Below are 15,123 nucleotides of genomic sequence, written 5' to 3'. Positions count from 1 at the left end.
TCCCCTTATTCTTTGCCACAACCCCATTCCTTCACCTATGCCCTATTCCATAGTACTTTCTTTTCACATAGCTTGTTTTATTTGCCCAGAATATTCCGGCTATCATTCCAGTTATCCAAACTCTTTCCATGCCACAAAGCCCAGCTCTTTTTCCAATAAGTCCTGTCTAGCTACTCCAGCCGTCAGTGACCATACTCTTTTGTGAGCTGTCTTCCTCTCTCTGTTTCTTATTTGTTGAGTAATCATATTCTGCAGGATCCTAAATAAAATGGCTAAATAAAATGACTCTGCTAAATAGTTTTTCAAACATTCATCTAGTTAAAAACTCCCTTGGGGCAGGGACTTCTCACAACACTGAACAGAGCTCTACAGATGGAACGCTGCCGAGAAGTATGAGTTCACTGGATTAGATTTGTTGATTTGAAAGGGTAGAGCAAGGGGGAAATACCCCTTGTTTACTCTAGATGAAATGACTTGCTGGTTACTCTGTGGAATATTGGAAGAACTTTCTCCTCCAGTCCGTCCTCCCCACCTGTTTAAACCCTATCGTGGAGCTCTCAGTAGGAACTCATGATTTCATACCCACGCCCCCTTACACACACAGATGGACAACAGAAATAAATACAGCCATGTGCACCTGCATGTGTTAGTATATATATGTATATTTCCTAGTCCACTGAGTGCAATGACACCTCATTCACAAATAGCATACCTGGTCCCTAGATTTTGGTTTCTGGATACAATTCTCCAATAAAAAGAGCCAGGGCTCCTCAGAGAAATAGTTGTTTCCAGGTTTGAGGCCAGAAGAATACAAATTGCACCTGGAACATCGTATAGTGACAGGAAGTACAGAAGTGCTCAGAAAAATGATGAGTGCGTATCAGAAAGACATAGGAGCTAACCTGAAGGAGCTCCCTATGGCCAAAGCTGGGACAACCTAAACAACAAAATAAATAAAGGTAGAATTGGGTTGTAAACTATACAATAAATAAGTATCCGTGAGCCCATATTGATACAAATAAATATTTGAATATGTAAATAAGTGTAGGAGAAGGAACAACTCTTCCTACAGTAGAATTTCAGTTAATAAATGTAGAAGGAATGAAGGAAATAGAAAATCACCGTTAAAGCATCACAATAATAATTTTGACAGGTAAGAAGCTTCTGTAGATGTCGTATCAGGCTTCTCCAGCAAAATAGAACCAATAGGATATGTATTTATATCCTACTCATTCTGTTTCCATATTCATATGTGTGTACACACACACACACATTATCTGTTTTAAGGAATTGGCTTATGACATTATGGGGGCTGGCAAGACAAATCTATACGGCAGGTAGGCTGAGAACTCAGGAAACATCTGGTACTGTAGTCTTAAGGCAAAATTTTTTCCTCCTTTGAGAAACCTCAGTTTTTGCTTTTAAGTTTTTTCAACTGATTGGGTGAGGCCTGTACACATTATTGAGGATAGTCTCCTTTACCTAAAATCAACTGATTGTAGATGTTAACCATATCTATAAAATACCTTCACAGCAACACCTAGATTAGTGTTGGATTGAATAACTGCTTACCACAGCCTAGCCAAGTTGACATAAAATTAATCATCACAGATGCTAGAATTAGTGGGTCAAAGTATGATGAGAAAGAGGATATTCGCATAGTCTTAAAGTATCTTTATTAATTACAAAGGGAAAAAGTGACTTTTCAGTAGGGAAAGTAGGCCGACACCACCTTAACCAGGTGATCAAAATTAACATCACCAATCATCAGACATACTGACATCACCTGCTGTCTGATAGGATGCGCTGACAAGGGCACCGCATCAGTTCTTTGATAGTTTTGCCAAAGTACAGAGCCTTAATCTAATTATGGGAAAACATCAAACAAGTTCAGATTGAGGGACTTTCTATAAAATAATGGACTAGTACTCTTCAAAAGTGTCAAGATCATACAAGAAAAAAGGAAGACTGAAGAACTGTCACAGATTGGGGGATTCTAAGAAGACATGACAACTAAATAAAATGTGAGATCCCCCTGGAACAGAAAAGGGACATCAATGAGAAAACTAGCAAAATTCAAAGGGCTATGGATTAGTTACTAATATTGGACCAGTGTTAACTTACCACCTTAAGTCATATTATGATTATATAAGATATTAATATTGGGAGGGAAGTGGGAGGATGGGGTAACTGGGTGATACAGTATATGTTAATTTAAATTTTTAAAAATTTATAATAAAAGATGTTAGCATTAGGGGAACTGGGTGAAAGCTGTACAGGAACTCAGTATTATTTTCACAACTTTTCTGGAAGTCTAAACTTACCTCAAAATGAAAAATTACGGGGGAGAAAACGTTCCGATGGATACTCTTTGTGCTAAAAGCCTACCCCAGTAAACTCAAGGTCCTTGTTCTGGTCCTGTAGACTTTTTCTGATCTGACTCTGCTGACCTCCCCAGCCTCATCTCTTTTCCCTCACATTCATCTCCAGACAACAGTCGGGGCCTTACTTTCTCAACTTGTTGGGAGTTTGGGCACCAACTCACACTGGAGTCTCCAGGAGTCAGGGCTATTGGAATAGAACAAAGGTCCATGACCCAGATGGGGGCAACCCTGGGAAATGGAGTGTCTGGAATCTCAGGTCCAGAGTGGGAATGGGAAATGACTCACAGCAGACATAGGGTGGGAGTTGCATCCAGGAGTAAGGATTGGCAGCTGTGGTCAGGTGAGCCAGGGCAAGCCCCCAAGGCAGAGGTAGTGGGCTATGAAGGCAAGGAGCCAATGATCAGAGGCACCGAGCTGGCTCCAACAACTCTGTGCTGTTCTGTATCGTTCTGATATTTTATGCTTCTGGATACTTCTGGTGCTCTTCCGTCTGCCAAGGCTCCCTATTTTTTCCATGTCCATCTAGTCTACCTTAAACTTACTGGATCTAGCTCGTGCCCTAGGCTGGTAGCTCCCCTTTCTGTGCTTTCACAGCACCTCTTCTATTATTAGGCTCCTTTGAGTCAGGGCCTCCATCTTAATTCATCCCCATAGCCCTAGTTCCTAGCACAATGTAGATGCTCAGAAAATGCGCACAATATGGTAAGCTCTGTGAGGCCTTGGGACTACTGAGGTGGATCAATTGGACAAAATCTGCTCTGAGGGGCAAGACAATAAACAAGTGAAAAAACAAAATACTTACAGATTGCAATGAATGCCTTGGAGTAAAAAAACTGATGCAGGAGTGAACAGATTCTAGAATGTTGTCATGATTCTTGTTAGGTGAGCTTACTAGTAAACCTTATATTCTTTTTTGCTTACATAAATTTTCAAGTTCTTTCTACAGTGAACATGTATTGGATTTTTTAAAAGTTCCAACTGTCCTATCATTCTTACTGAGCTCCTAATACAACCTTTATGCTATAGTGATGGGATCCAGGATAAGGTCTAGCAAGATGGAGCCCGTTGAGTTGATGCCACTCATTTAGATGCCAAGAGATGACAAATGGGAGAGTAGTAAGCCGCATAGGAAAGAATAATCAGCTCTGCTGAGGAGAGTCAGAAAAGGCAGAATAGGAAATACTTGATTTGGGGTCTTGAAGGAACATTAGCGTTTGGAGACAAAAGTGTGGAGGAGAGAATTGGGCAAGTCATTCCACCTCTTTGAGTCTTAGCCTTTTCATCTGTAAAATGGGGACAGTAACATGTCCTTCACTGGGGTTTGGGGCCAATTAAAGGAGAGAGCTATGCAGACACCCCCCACCCCACCAGCAGCAGCTGCAGCTGCAGCAGCAGAACAGTATCTCATGCATATCAGGTAATGAGGAGCTATTTTTGGTTTTGGTATTATAGGTAAATATTCTGTAAGCACACAAGTTGTAGCTTTAGAGGGGTTTGCTCCTCCTCACTGTTCTGATCTTCTCAACAGGCCGAGGACACTGGTTAGTGGCTCGGAAATGTAACCTCAAGAAGAAGCCCAAGAGTGTGTTTGAGGCACCAGCTGAGGGTCAGGAAAGCCAGAAGAAGGTTTCTTCTGAGGTCCGGGGGAAGAAAGCGTTTCAACAGGAAAACCAAGAGGGCATTCCTGGACATGTGCTGGACCGGGCTTTTCTGGTGAGAGTAAATGTATCCTAGAATGGCTGGCAGAATCAGCTGATGACTGTCTTGGTTGGGGACAAGGACTTGCTCTGTTCCACTCTGATACCATGACCCCCAACCCACCCCCAAACTATTAGAGTGATCTTGGCTAATTGAGCACAGAGTGATGAAGGGACCCAAAGCTTTCTTTACATCCACCTTGTGAGATAGGTATTATTTTCCCTATTATGTTGTTGCCATTGTGAAGATGGGAAAACTGAGGCCCCGAAGAGGTAATTTGCCTTGGCCATGGTCCCACAGCTAATAATTAGAACTCTGTCTATTCAGGATTAGAACTAGTCAGGATGAGAACTCTGGTCTACTGACTCCAAAGCCTGTGCCTTTTAGTATATCAGGTAAAAAACTTTTAATTGAGCTGGAGAGGCAAAGGAGTAGGTCCAGGGAACAGTAAAGTGAAAATTCCATTCCTGCACCTGGTAGGGGGTAGAGATTCCTGTTCTCCTCTGGGGAGATTTTTCCAGGAATGGGAGAACTAGGGAGATTCTACACTCCACAACCTTTGTCCTTTGGTTTTAGTATCTGGCTAAAGTCTGGGGGAGCCGATCAGATAGTACCCAGTGTCTGGGGCAGGCTTCACAAAGAAGACTGGGGTGGCTGTATTGGAGACCAGCCAGGTAATTTCACATCTGCTCTTTTCAATGCCTCGGTGGCTTGGCAGAGAAAGACATATTTTGTAAATTCATATTAATGTCCAGTCCAGTTCGCATAGTTCCCTATGAAGAACTCTCTGGCATCCTGCTTTGTTCCCAGACTCTGCTTATGGTTCCCAAGAGGTGGCTTTCTACACAGATCAGACGTTGAAGGAGAGCTTTGAGAAGGCAGCTTTGAGGTAGCAACTCACTTCAAGTGGGTAGTGTAAGCTTTTTGCAGAGTCCCATGGTGTGTCCTTTGTTGTAATGTCCACTTCTCACTGGGGGTGCGGAGGACCGAAACAACAGTATTAAGGAAGGGCAGAAAACACTTACCATAGTCTTCTTTTCCCTTTTGTTTCCTACAACATATACATTCCCACATTAACGGAGATGGTTTGTCATCCACGTGTGGCTTTGTATACCAGAAGCAACAAGAGTGTTTCTCACAGTAATGGGATACCTGCTTACCTGCTGCATAGTTCCACTTGAATGTTTTATTGGCACCTCCTAGTGAACTACTGCACCAATCCCCTTACTCCAAGTCCCAAGGCATACCTCTTTTCTAGTGTTTACTATACTGCCTCAGTGATGGTGCTATATCCAGTCACCGGGCCAGTAATCTGGGGTTATTCTTGACACTTGCCTGTCCCTCACCACCCAACTACTGACACTACCAAGCCCTGGCACTTTTATTAAATAGTTGTCGAATCTATATTCTTTTCCTCATCTCCACTGCCTCTACCCTATTCTGGGCCACCATCATCTTTTATTAGAGTAATTCAGTAACTTCCTAACTAGTCTGAATCAACTAGGATGCTTTTATTTCATATAAAAAGAAGCCAGAGGCATTGTTTTTCCAGGGTAGGTTAATTTACTGTTAAAGGCCTAGGTTCCTTCATCTTTCTGCTCTATGTGCTTAGCATGATAACTTGTCTTCTTGGGCTAATTGCCTTCCTGATCCCAAGATGGCTGCAGCAACTCCGGTCATCACATATAAAGGATAATATCCAAAGGTACAAAAGGGATTGTCACTGTCTTATGTCTGTTTTTAAAAGTAAGAAAGAGCTCCCCAGAACTGGCCTCCTATCCCCAGCAGCCGGTGTCTGTCTGATTGGCCAGACCTATATCATATGTTCCAACAGTCATTAGTTAGGGGAACATAACCTCCAAGATTGGATTAGACTGCCAGGACTTATCCCTTGGAGCTGGGGCCTAAGGACACATCCACTCAGAAAAATGGAATAACGTTGGGGTTCTTTAATAAGGAAGTAGTAGAGAAGTTGCTTTAGGGAAGGTAATTAACAATGTCTGGTGTATTGGTCTCTTCTCATCCTTTCTATGTATATCAGACAAAGCAATTTTTATAAAATTGCTATCAGCTCTTGCCAAAAAAAAAAAAAAAAAGTCTGTTAGCTTTCCACTGACTGTAGAACAAAATCCACACTCCTTTACATAGCCAGTAGGGACCTAGGTGATTTAGTGGTTGCCTCCCTGGCCTTGTTGTTTTTCACCTTCTCAAAAACACCTGGCTTTTACCTGTCTTGATAGCTTTCACTGCCTGCCACCCACTTTCATGGGACCAACTCCTACTTAGCTTTTGGGTCTCACCTGAAATATTAGTTCCTCAACTAAATATTTCCTCTCCTCCCAAATGAGGTTAGGACCTCCTGTTATTGTCTCCCATAGCTTCTTGAATTTCTCCTTTAAAATATTTATCACATTTAGGGGTGCCTGGCTGGCTCAGTTGGTAGAGCATCCGACTCTTGATCTCGGGGCTATGAGTTCAAGCCCCACATTGGGTGTAGAGATTACTTAAAAATAAATAATAAATCTGTAAAAAATATTTATCACATTTATAAATACTTGTTTCCTACTTGGCTTCCATGTTGTTGTAAGTTCTATGAATAGAATATAATAAACACCTAATTCCATGCCTAAACATGATACCATAAATAAATGATAAACAGAAAAAAAAGAATGAGGTTTGGTTAAACAGAAATAGAAGCTCCAACACTGAGTTTTCCTTTAACTTTTTACTTATGAGGGGCAACATATGGTAGTCAAAAAGAGCACAGAGTTTAATGATAACACATTTGGATTCAAATCATCTATCACTTACTAGCTGTGGGAACTTCAGCAAGGCACTTTATCTCTCTTAACCTTATTTTTCTCATTTAAAAAGGAAAAATGATCATACTTATGTTAAAGAGTTTAGTTAGGATTAGAAGAAAATGTATTGATGTATTTAGCACAATACATGGCCCAAAGCAATACTTAGTAAATATTTAGTGAATAAAAAGAGAACAAACGAATGAACAAGCAAATTATTATAAACATGAAGAGATTGGTAAGGCTCCAGAAATACAGATTTTTTAAAGAGCCAGGTAGAAGAAGCGGGGCTCAGAAAAGACAGAGAAGGAACAGAGAGGAAGGAATCCTCCTACGAACCCTGTCAAGTCAGTGTTACTATCCCCATCGTGCCCCTGGGAAGCTGAGAGGTGGAAGAGCTGAGGTGGCAGCTCTATTCTGAGTGACTCCCAAAGCCCATGCTCTTTGCGCTGTACTAGTCCCCCTTTCTCAACAGGGAGTCATTTGTTGTCTTGGCCAATTATACAAACTTTCTTGGGGCCTTGAGACCTGACTCTCTGCACTGTGTTCCAGCTGAAGCACCATTGTGTGAGGAAGCCATCAGACCTGGTCAACATTAATGTGAGCGGCCTGAAGTTCTCCAAGGTAGGGCCAGCCAGCAGAGATGTGATTGGGTTGAGCCAGACCTGAGGTGGCTCCTGGCTGTTTGTCCATTGTACCTCCGGAGTCCCTGAGGACTGGGGGGATGGGGTGGGGGGGCGTTAGACAAAGCTTCACTGGGTAGAAACAACATGCAGACACAATATTTTGCTGTGAATTTGCTATTGCCATTGGTTCATGTGAGGTGAATTAAAGGAAGTAGCACTATGGGAGTTGGTTTGAATTTGTCATAGACTTCTGCTGGGGTGACACTGAGTTCCCATTAGAAGAGCCTATAGGAGTAATTTCTCTCAAGTTTCAGTGTCAGGAGTGGTAATGGTTCTCCCAAGATGCTGGTTTGTTCTTATACACACTGGGTGACTCATGTAATGAGTCATGTTTCTTTCTTACATTGGCTAATAGGTAGCTTGAGCCACATTTGTGGCCCCCCCATTAGCAAATATATATGCAGGATATTATGCCATATGTTTTTGGTTTATAGGCCTTCCATGGCATATGAAGAGAGATTGGTGGTATAAAATATACAGCAATTAAAATAAATAAATCAGTACCACAAGTAACATAACGTAAGTAAATCTCAAAAGATCTAGGTGTATCAACACAAGTAAATCTCAAAAACATAGTGTTGAGTGGAAAAGGCGGGTTGCAGAATGACAGTATGATTGCATCTAATAAAGAGTTTTAAAACTTACAAATAATATTATATATAGTTTATAGATACACATATATAGAATACAGGTATAAAACAAGTATGAGAATGATAATCACCAGTTCAAGATAGCTGTTATCTGTGAAAGGGGGAAAAGAATACAATTGGGGAAGATTGTGGGGATGGGGGGGCGTGGTCAACTCTTTAGTATTTTATTTTTTTAAGGAAATTTGAAGCGGAGACAGCAAAATCTTCATATAAAGGTGGACAGTGGTTACGTGGGTCTTCAGAGTATCGTTCACTAAACTTTTCTGTACATTTGAACTATTTCATAATAGAAAAAAAGCAGCAGAAAAGCCATTCTGGCCCTTAGCAAGTGGGTGTACTTTGCTAAGAATATAGCTTATCCCTGTAGGTCTTTGTGCCTTCTGACAGCAGCTCTGGAGCTTTGGCAAGGCCTCCGGGCAGGGCACTAATCTTGTGTTCTTTTGAAATGCTTTCCCACAGGCTAAAGAAAAGGACTTCAGGCATTTTCATTCGGTGATTTACATCAATGCCTCAGAAAACCTGCTTCCTCTAGGTAAGCTTCTCAGCCAGCACAGCCAGTCACTCCTGTTAGAACTTGCCTGTCAGTCCATTCATGACTGGCTGCTCATCTCTTTTTTAGAGTGCCGTAGGCTGGGTGCCGGAGAACGCCCAGTCCAGGATTTTGGCCCAGAGCTGGCACTACCTACTTAGAGTGTTTCTCTCTGAGATGCTGCTTCTCTGTCTGTAAATGGAGAGAGTTCCCTTCCTTTCTTCCTCCCCAAGGCAGGATGCCTAGTAGGCTGAGATGAGAGAGGTATATGAAATTGTTTTTAAGCCTGTAAGAGCTCCTACAGGAGCATAATGTCTTCTCGTTTATTCAGCAAGTCCACAGCGACCCCTGCTGGTTGTCAGGACTATGTGCATGCTTGGCTTTTAGAAACGCATTAGTGCCTGTTTTGGTGAGCTCATAGTTTGGTGGGAAAGATGGGTTCAGACACAGACAATTATAGCAGAATACGGTAAGTGCAGTGATAGAGGGAATCATAAAATGCTATGCAAGCATATAAGTGGGACACCAACCCAGACCAGAGTGTCAGGAGACACTTCTGAGGAGAGGGACACCTAGCTGAGACCGAAAAAATGAACAGGAATTAGAAGGTATTTCAGTCCAGCGGAGCAGATGTGGGACAGCAGTGCCTGATCAGGACACTGAAGAGGGCTCTGTATGTTTGCATGGGATGTGAATAGGGGAAAATGGAGACCAGAAAGGCTGGCAGGGACTAGAGTATCAAGGGCCCTGACTTGTTACTAATCCTGCAGGCAAAAGAGAGCCTTGAAAGGCTTTTAAGTAGAGAATTTCAGTGGGGGCCGTGAGGAAGGTGAATGATAAGAGAAGTGGGGACCAGGAAACCTGGGAGATGATTTCATTTTTCCCAGGGGCGGGGTAGGGAAGCCTGAGCCAGGCAGTAGGGGTGAGGGTCATTGCAAGAGAGATTCAGGAGGAGGTAGAAATAACAGGACTTGGTAGCTGATGGAGCCAAGGGCATTCACTGCAAACAGCACTAGAGTTTGGGGAGAAATAAGATGAGTTCAGTTTTTAGTGGTTAAGGTTGAGGGGTGTTTTTAAAGAAGCTTGTGACACAGTCCCTTCCCTTGAGGAAACAGTACAGTCTGTCAGGAAGGTGGGCTTGAAATACAAAGGCCAATAGGCATATGAAAAGATGTTCAACCTCACTAATAATTAAAACAGCATCAAAATCCTATTTTTTGCCTGTGAAATACTGGCAAACGTGAGAAGGACCGATTGATGACAGCCAGCATTGATGGGGAAACGGATGTTCTCACATTCAACGGGCAGAAGTGTAATAAATTGATGCAACGTCTTTGGAAGACAGTTTGGCAATGTCTGTTAAAATAGTTATTGCCTTTAATCTAGTAGTTTCCCTTTCAGGAATTGATTCTACAAAAACACACTTGTATGAGGACGTTCATTGGAAACATCCTGAAATACCTACCAAACAGTCTTTTTCATGGGCTCTACTGAACATTCTGACTCCCAAGACCACCATAGGCCCCACTTGACACCAGAAAGCTCTGTCATTCCACACAGTATACCTGCAGCACAACATCTGCAGTTTCTCTTCAGAGGAGTCCTCACAGCAGTGCCTGTAGCAGCAGTCCATGCAGCCGTTTGTGGGCCATTCTCTGCAGCCCCCTGCTCAGGTCCAAGACAATAAGACTGTCCTTCAGTAGATATAGGAGCCACTCTGGCTTAGAAGGCTCATTCCCCACAGAAGCAAATAGCTATTGTAACACTCCATAGACATAGCTCCCAGAGTCCCGGCAAAGGACATGACTAATTATGGGAGTCACCACACACGGGGAAGCCCAAAGTTATGGCACCCCTTCAGATGTTTGTAGTTCATTTAGAGTTTCCCCTAGTCCAGATGTGACTTGCCAGTCTGGCATCATTTTTACCATAATAATATTGCCTAACTATGGTAGCATACCGTCTGTTTCAGATTACCAGGGAAAGGGGCTAGAAAGTTAACCCAAAGTCCAATTCTCATGCAGAAGAGAAGTGTTCTTACTTTTTATCCAGATAGCCCAAAGGCTATCAATAGGGGAATGGTTAAATAAATTAGGGTATGTCTATAATATAGAACATAACTCAGACATTATGCAGATCCTTATGTTTTGACATGGAACAAGCTTTTTTTTAGATTTATTTATTTATTTGAGAGAGACAGAGGAAGCACAGGGTAGAGGTGGGGAGGGACAGAGGGAGAGGGAGAGCAGAGTCAAGCAGACTCTGCACTTAGCGTGGAGCCTGATGCAGGGCTTGATACAGGGCTCAAAGCAGGGTTCAAAGCGGGGCTCAAAGTGGGGCTCAACTTGTGCTCAATCTCAAAATCCTAAGATTACAACTTGAGCCGAAACCAAGAGTTAGACACTCAACCAACTGCACCACCCAGGCACCCCAACATGGAACAATCTTTAAGTCATATTGTTAAGGGAAAAAGGCAAATCACAGTACGATATGTATGGTGTGATTCCATTTGTGTAAAAAGATGTGTGTGTGTTTCACTGTACACGTGAGAAGAATTCTGGAGTATTATACATGAAATTTTCAATGGTTATGTCTGGGTGTTGAGATTAAAGGGAACTTTTGTTTTTCTGTATTTTTTAACTTTTTTTGGTAGGCATGTTTTACTTTTATAATAAGGAATAACAAAGATAATTTTTAAATGGGCTTTGGAGTTAGACATAGATTCAATTCTTGGCTCTTTCACTTCCCAGCAATTCCATTTCTAGCAAATCACTTATCCTAGCCGAGCTTCAATTTCCTCAGCAGTAGAATGAGAGTAGTAATCCCTATTGTTCAGGGTTGTTAGAGATTTAGAGGCCATGTGTACAAAGCATCTGACCATAAGCTTGGCCTAACCCAGTGGGAACCCAGTAAATGACCACCGTTAACATCTTTCTCTTACATCCTTCACAAGTAGCTGATTCTCTCTTTCTCCTCTCCTGTAGAGGCATTTCATACATTTCCAACCTTAAAGGAACTGGAGCTTGCATTTAATGGAATCAAAACAGTCTATGTGAAATATGGAGACTTTAAGTTCTTGGAAGTAAGTTGGAGGTAGGGAGTTTTTGGTGCCCACCTGTTTCCCTGTAAAAAATGGGTATAGAGGTCTCTACTGATTATAACTGTTGGGAAGGAACTCTCTGAGCCTTTACAGCCAGACTCCTGCTTCACAGCAGCCCTCTGCAGAGGGTGGTGGGGTTGGTGGTGATGATGAGGGTAGTGGTTGTGAGTAGCAGCAGTGGCAAATAGGTGAGACTGTATCACACCTATGGCCATTGTACATGGTCCTGGAGAATAAATGCCAAACATCATTCCAAAGGAGTCTGTGCAGAAAATTGAGTTTAAACGGAGTACTTTAGGAAGGAGAGTTTGAGGGGAGATCTGGATCCAGTGGGGGTTGAGGAGCCTTGGAGATTAAGTGCGAGGCACAGCAGATCAGACCAGCTGAACTAGAGGCATTATGGACTGATGCCAGAGACCCATCGTGGTCCAAATGAGCCAGATTGGCTCCAGTGGGCTCAGGTAAGGGAGGCTAAAGGCCTAGTCTATAGGCCCAGAGGTGACTGTGAAATAAGATAGGAATCCTATGTGTTCCATAGCACACTCCTGACATTTGTACATCCATAGCTGTTCTCCAAACCCCAGATTCAAAAATACGGAAAAATTTGTTTGCATTCTAGGCTTTCTCCTAAATTAAGTTTCCTATAGTGATGCATTTTCTATGCATCTTCTCATACTTCAAGTTAATCACCTCTTCAACTTCCATGAAAACTTTAGGGCCATTTTTCACAAAGCAGCAAAGCTTTTGCCACTCCCTGAAAGGCAGTGCATGCATGGAGATTAGAGTTGGAGCAAGGTTGTGGGGCCAGGCATCTGGCCAGGCTCATTCACTGGGTAAGGGGCTCTTCCCCAGGTGTTGGCCTTATAGTACAAGTGTTTTAGATTCAAACATTCAGCAGAATGTCTGTGCGTCATAAGCCTTGGGGTTGACCGCAAAGAGTTGGTAACTTAAATTATTTATCTGCCAACATCAAGGGCATCAAGGGTCAGCCACTCTTCACAAAAGCCTCACTTAACTTAGTCTTGCCAGAGAGAGAGAGGGTTCTTCCACAAGAATGAATCTTTCAGACTTGATGGCCTTTGTATGCCAAAGTTTTAAAAAGCTTTAACTGCTTGGGGTGGCAATCTTCTAAAATGGATTATATGTCCTTTTGTTCTTAAAACATGATATCCTAGATGTAATGGTAACTTCTCTCCGTGGTTTCAAGTCATATTGAGGATAGGGGTGACTTACTATGATTTGGAACAGGAGTTGTCCTCAGATTTGTCCAATAAGCAGAGCCCTTGAAAGTCCAATAAAATAGAGTATAAACTGACAACAACTGGTGTAATTTTTTGCTATGTTAAAAAAATTTTTATGCTAGATTTTAATATAAACAGTGGGAAACAGATTCCAGATGCTAGAGATACAGGTAGCCATTTCCTTTACCTACAGGCCTGGGAGCTTCTTATGAACTTCCATTTTTTTGTTATTTTACTTTTTAAAAAAATAGTTATTTGTGTTATGCATTGTCATGCATTGTGCCAGGCATCTTGTCTTCCTCACCAGTACTATTTGAAATCCCGATTTCAAGTGTCCGTGGGCCCTGGGGAGGGGACATGACTCTGACCCCACAGCTGACTAGCTTGGATCTACTGATTGATTATGATTGACTTAGATGCCCTACTTCTTAGTTTGATAGCTTCTGATAAAGATTATTTATCAGGCAGACCCAGCCTTACCCAGGGGAATTTATTTACATAAGAGAGCAGACCAAAGTCAAGATGCTGAATATAAATGAGAAGAGGAAATCTCTTGGCTAATCATTGGTTTCTATCTCTGTGATTTACAAGGTCTCTCTAAGAAAAAGCATAAAACTGTCAAAAGTCCTGAATTTGCAGTTCACAGTAATGAATACTTTGATGTATAATAAAACTTGATATGACTCAGCAGATGCAGTAGGTTAGGAATCTTCTGTTCTGTTCTGTTCTTGTTTGCCAGAAAGGCTGCCACCCAAGGAGCAGAATTCTTCAGTCAGTTTAGAAAAACTTAACTTTGCCATGATTTGATTTTCTGCATACCGGTCTGAAAAAGGCTCTGCTGGAGCCCTGCCCTGAGAGTTAGAAGACCTTGTTTCTTGTCTTGGTTCTGCCACTATTTTGACATAGCTCCTTGGCGAAATCACTTCCCTTCTCTGGGACTTAAGTATACCCCTCTTCAAATTCTGGGTCAGCTCTGAAGTTCTGTGACCTGTGATTCTAAGGCTATTCATTTCTTTGAGCTGCCCTTAATTCTGTGGAGAGCAAAATTGGCCCCAACATTAAGTAGCCAAATCAGCGAGGACAAGAGTCAGCAAACTTCTTCTGTAAAGTGAATATTTTAAGCTTTGGGGTCTGTATGGTCATAACTAGTCACAACTGTCATAACAAGTCAACTCTGCTGTTATAGAAGGAAAGCAGCCATAAATACTACATAAAAAAATGAGCATGGTTGTGTTCTAATAAAACTTTATGATGCTGGAATTTGAATTTCACATAATTTTCACACAGCAATCTTCATTTGATCTTTTTTCAACCATTTAAAAGTGCAAAAATTATTCTTAGCCCACGGGCCGTACAAAACAGGCGGCAGGATGGAAATGGCTGAGAGGTGTTAGTTTACTAGCTCCCAAGCTAGCACACTGATGCAACAGCTCAGTGTGGTTGGCATGGAAAGTGAAACACAGCAGAGTAGTGATAGATAAGCCCGGAGAGGTAGCAGAAGAGAGACTGTAGGAAGCCTTGGAGGCCTCACTAAGGAGTTTGAAGTATCCAGTGGATGATTGGTATGGCCACTACATGAATCATGAGCTGGAGGGAACAGAATGAGAGATATTAAGGAGACAGAATCCATAGGTCTTATTGACTGCCCACATATGGGTATGAAGGAGAGGATTTTCCCACCTTTATCTACGATTATCTGAGCCAGCTTTCTATGTCTTCCTCCTTGAAGACTTCTCTCTTTGCCCCTGCCAAGTGGAATCACCCCTTTGTGTGAACTCTCAAAACTTGGAATTTGCTGATGGCAGCATGAACTCAGCACTTCTTTGGTGCTTGGCACCTTTCACGGCCTGCCCAGTCTTATCAAACCCTTTGTTAAACCACGGACTCTAGTCATACCCAAGCTATTTGCAGTTCTTAGAACAAGGTAGGCTACCTCCTGTCTCCCGGCTGCACTGCCTCTTTTTGCCTTTAACAATTTGGTGAATACCAACTAGTCTCTGAAGACAGCTCAAGCGTCACCTGCTCCGTGAAGCC

General features: G+C 42.3%; 1 protein-coding gene across 7 annotated transcripts in view; it reads left to right on the top strand.

Moving 5' to 3' along the window:
- Window positions 1-15,123, top strand: part of XRRA1 (X-ray radiation resistance associated 1) — a 61,899-nt gene that overhangs the window by 6,201 nt on the left and 40,575 nt on the right. For 4 of the 7 annotated variants that reach the window (XM_025894148.2, XM_025894149.2, XM_025894145.2 and 1 more), the window contains 4 exons: window positions 3,913-4,097; window positions 7,436-7,507; window positions 8,679-8,751; window positions 11,733-11,830. In XM_025894148.2, coding sequence (XP_025749933.1) covers window positions 3,913-4,097; window positions 7,436-7,507; window positions 8,679-8,751; window positions 11,733-11,830 — 428 coding nt within the window. The remainder of the gene's footprint in view (window positions 1-3,912; window positions 4,098-7,435; window positions 7,508-8,678; window positions 8,752-11,732; window positions 11,831-15,123) is intronic. The other 3 variants (XM_025894146.2, XM_025894151.2, XM_073879710.1) reach the window with 3 other exon arrangements.

This window comes from Callorhinus ursinus, unplaced genomic scaffold, assembly GCF_003265705.2.
Source record: "Callorhinus ursinus isolate GAN/ISIS: 27379988/994484 unplaced genomic scaffold, GSC_fseal_2.0 scaffold35, whole genome shotgun sequence".
Taxonomy (NCBI): domain Eukaryota; kingdom Metazoa; phylum Chordata; class Mammalia; order Carnivora; family Otariidae; genus Callorhinus; species Callorhinus ursinus.
The sequence above is the reverse complement of the archived record's forward strand: the minus strand, read 5'-3'. Positions and strand labels throughout refer to the sequence as shown.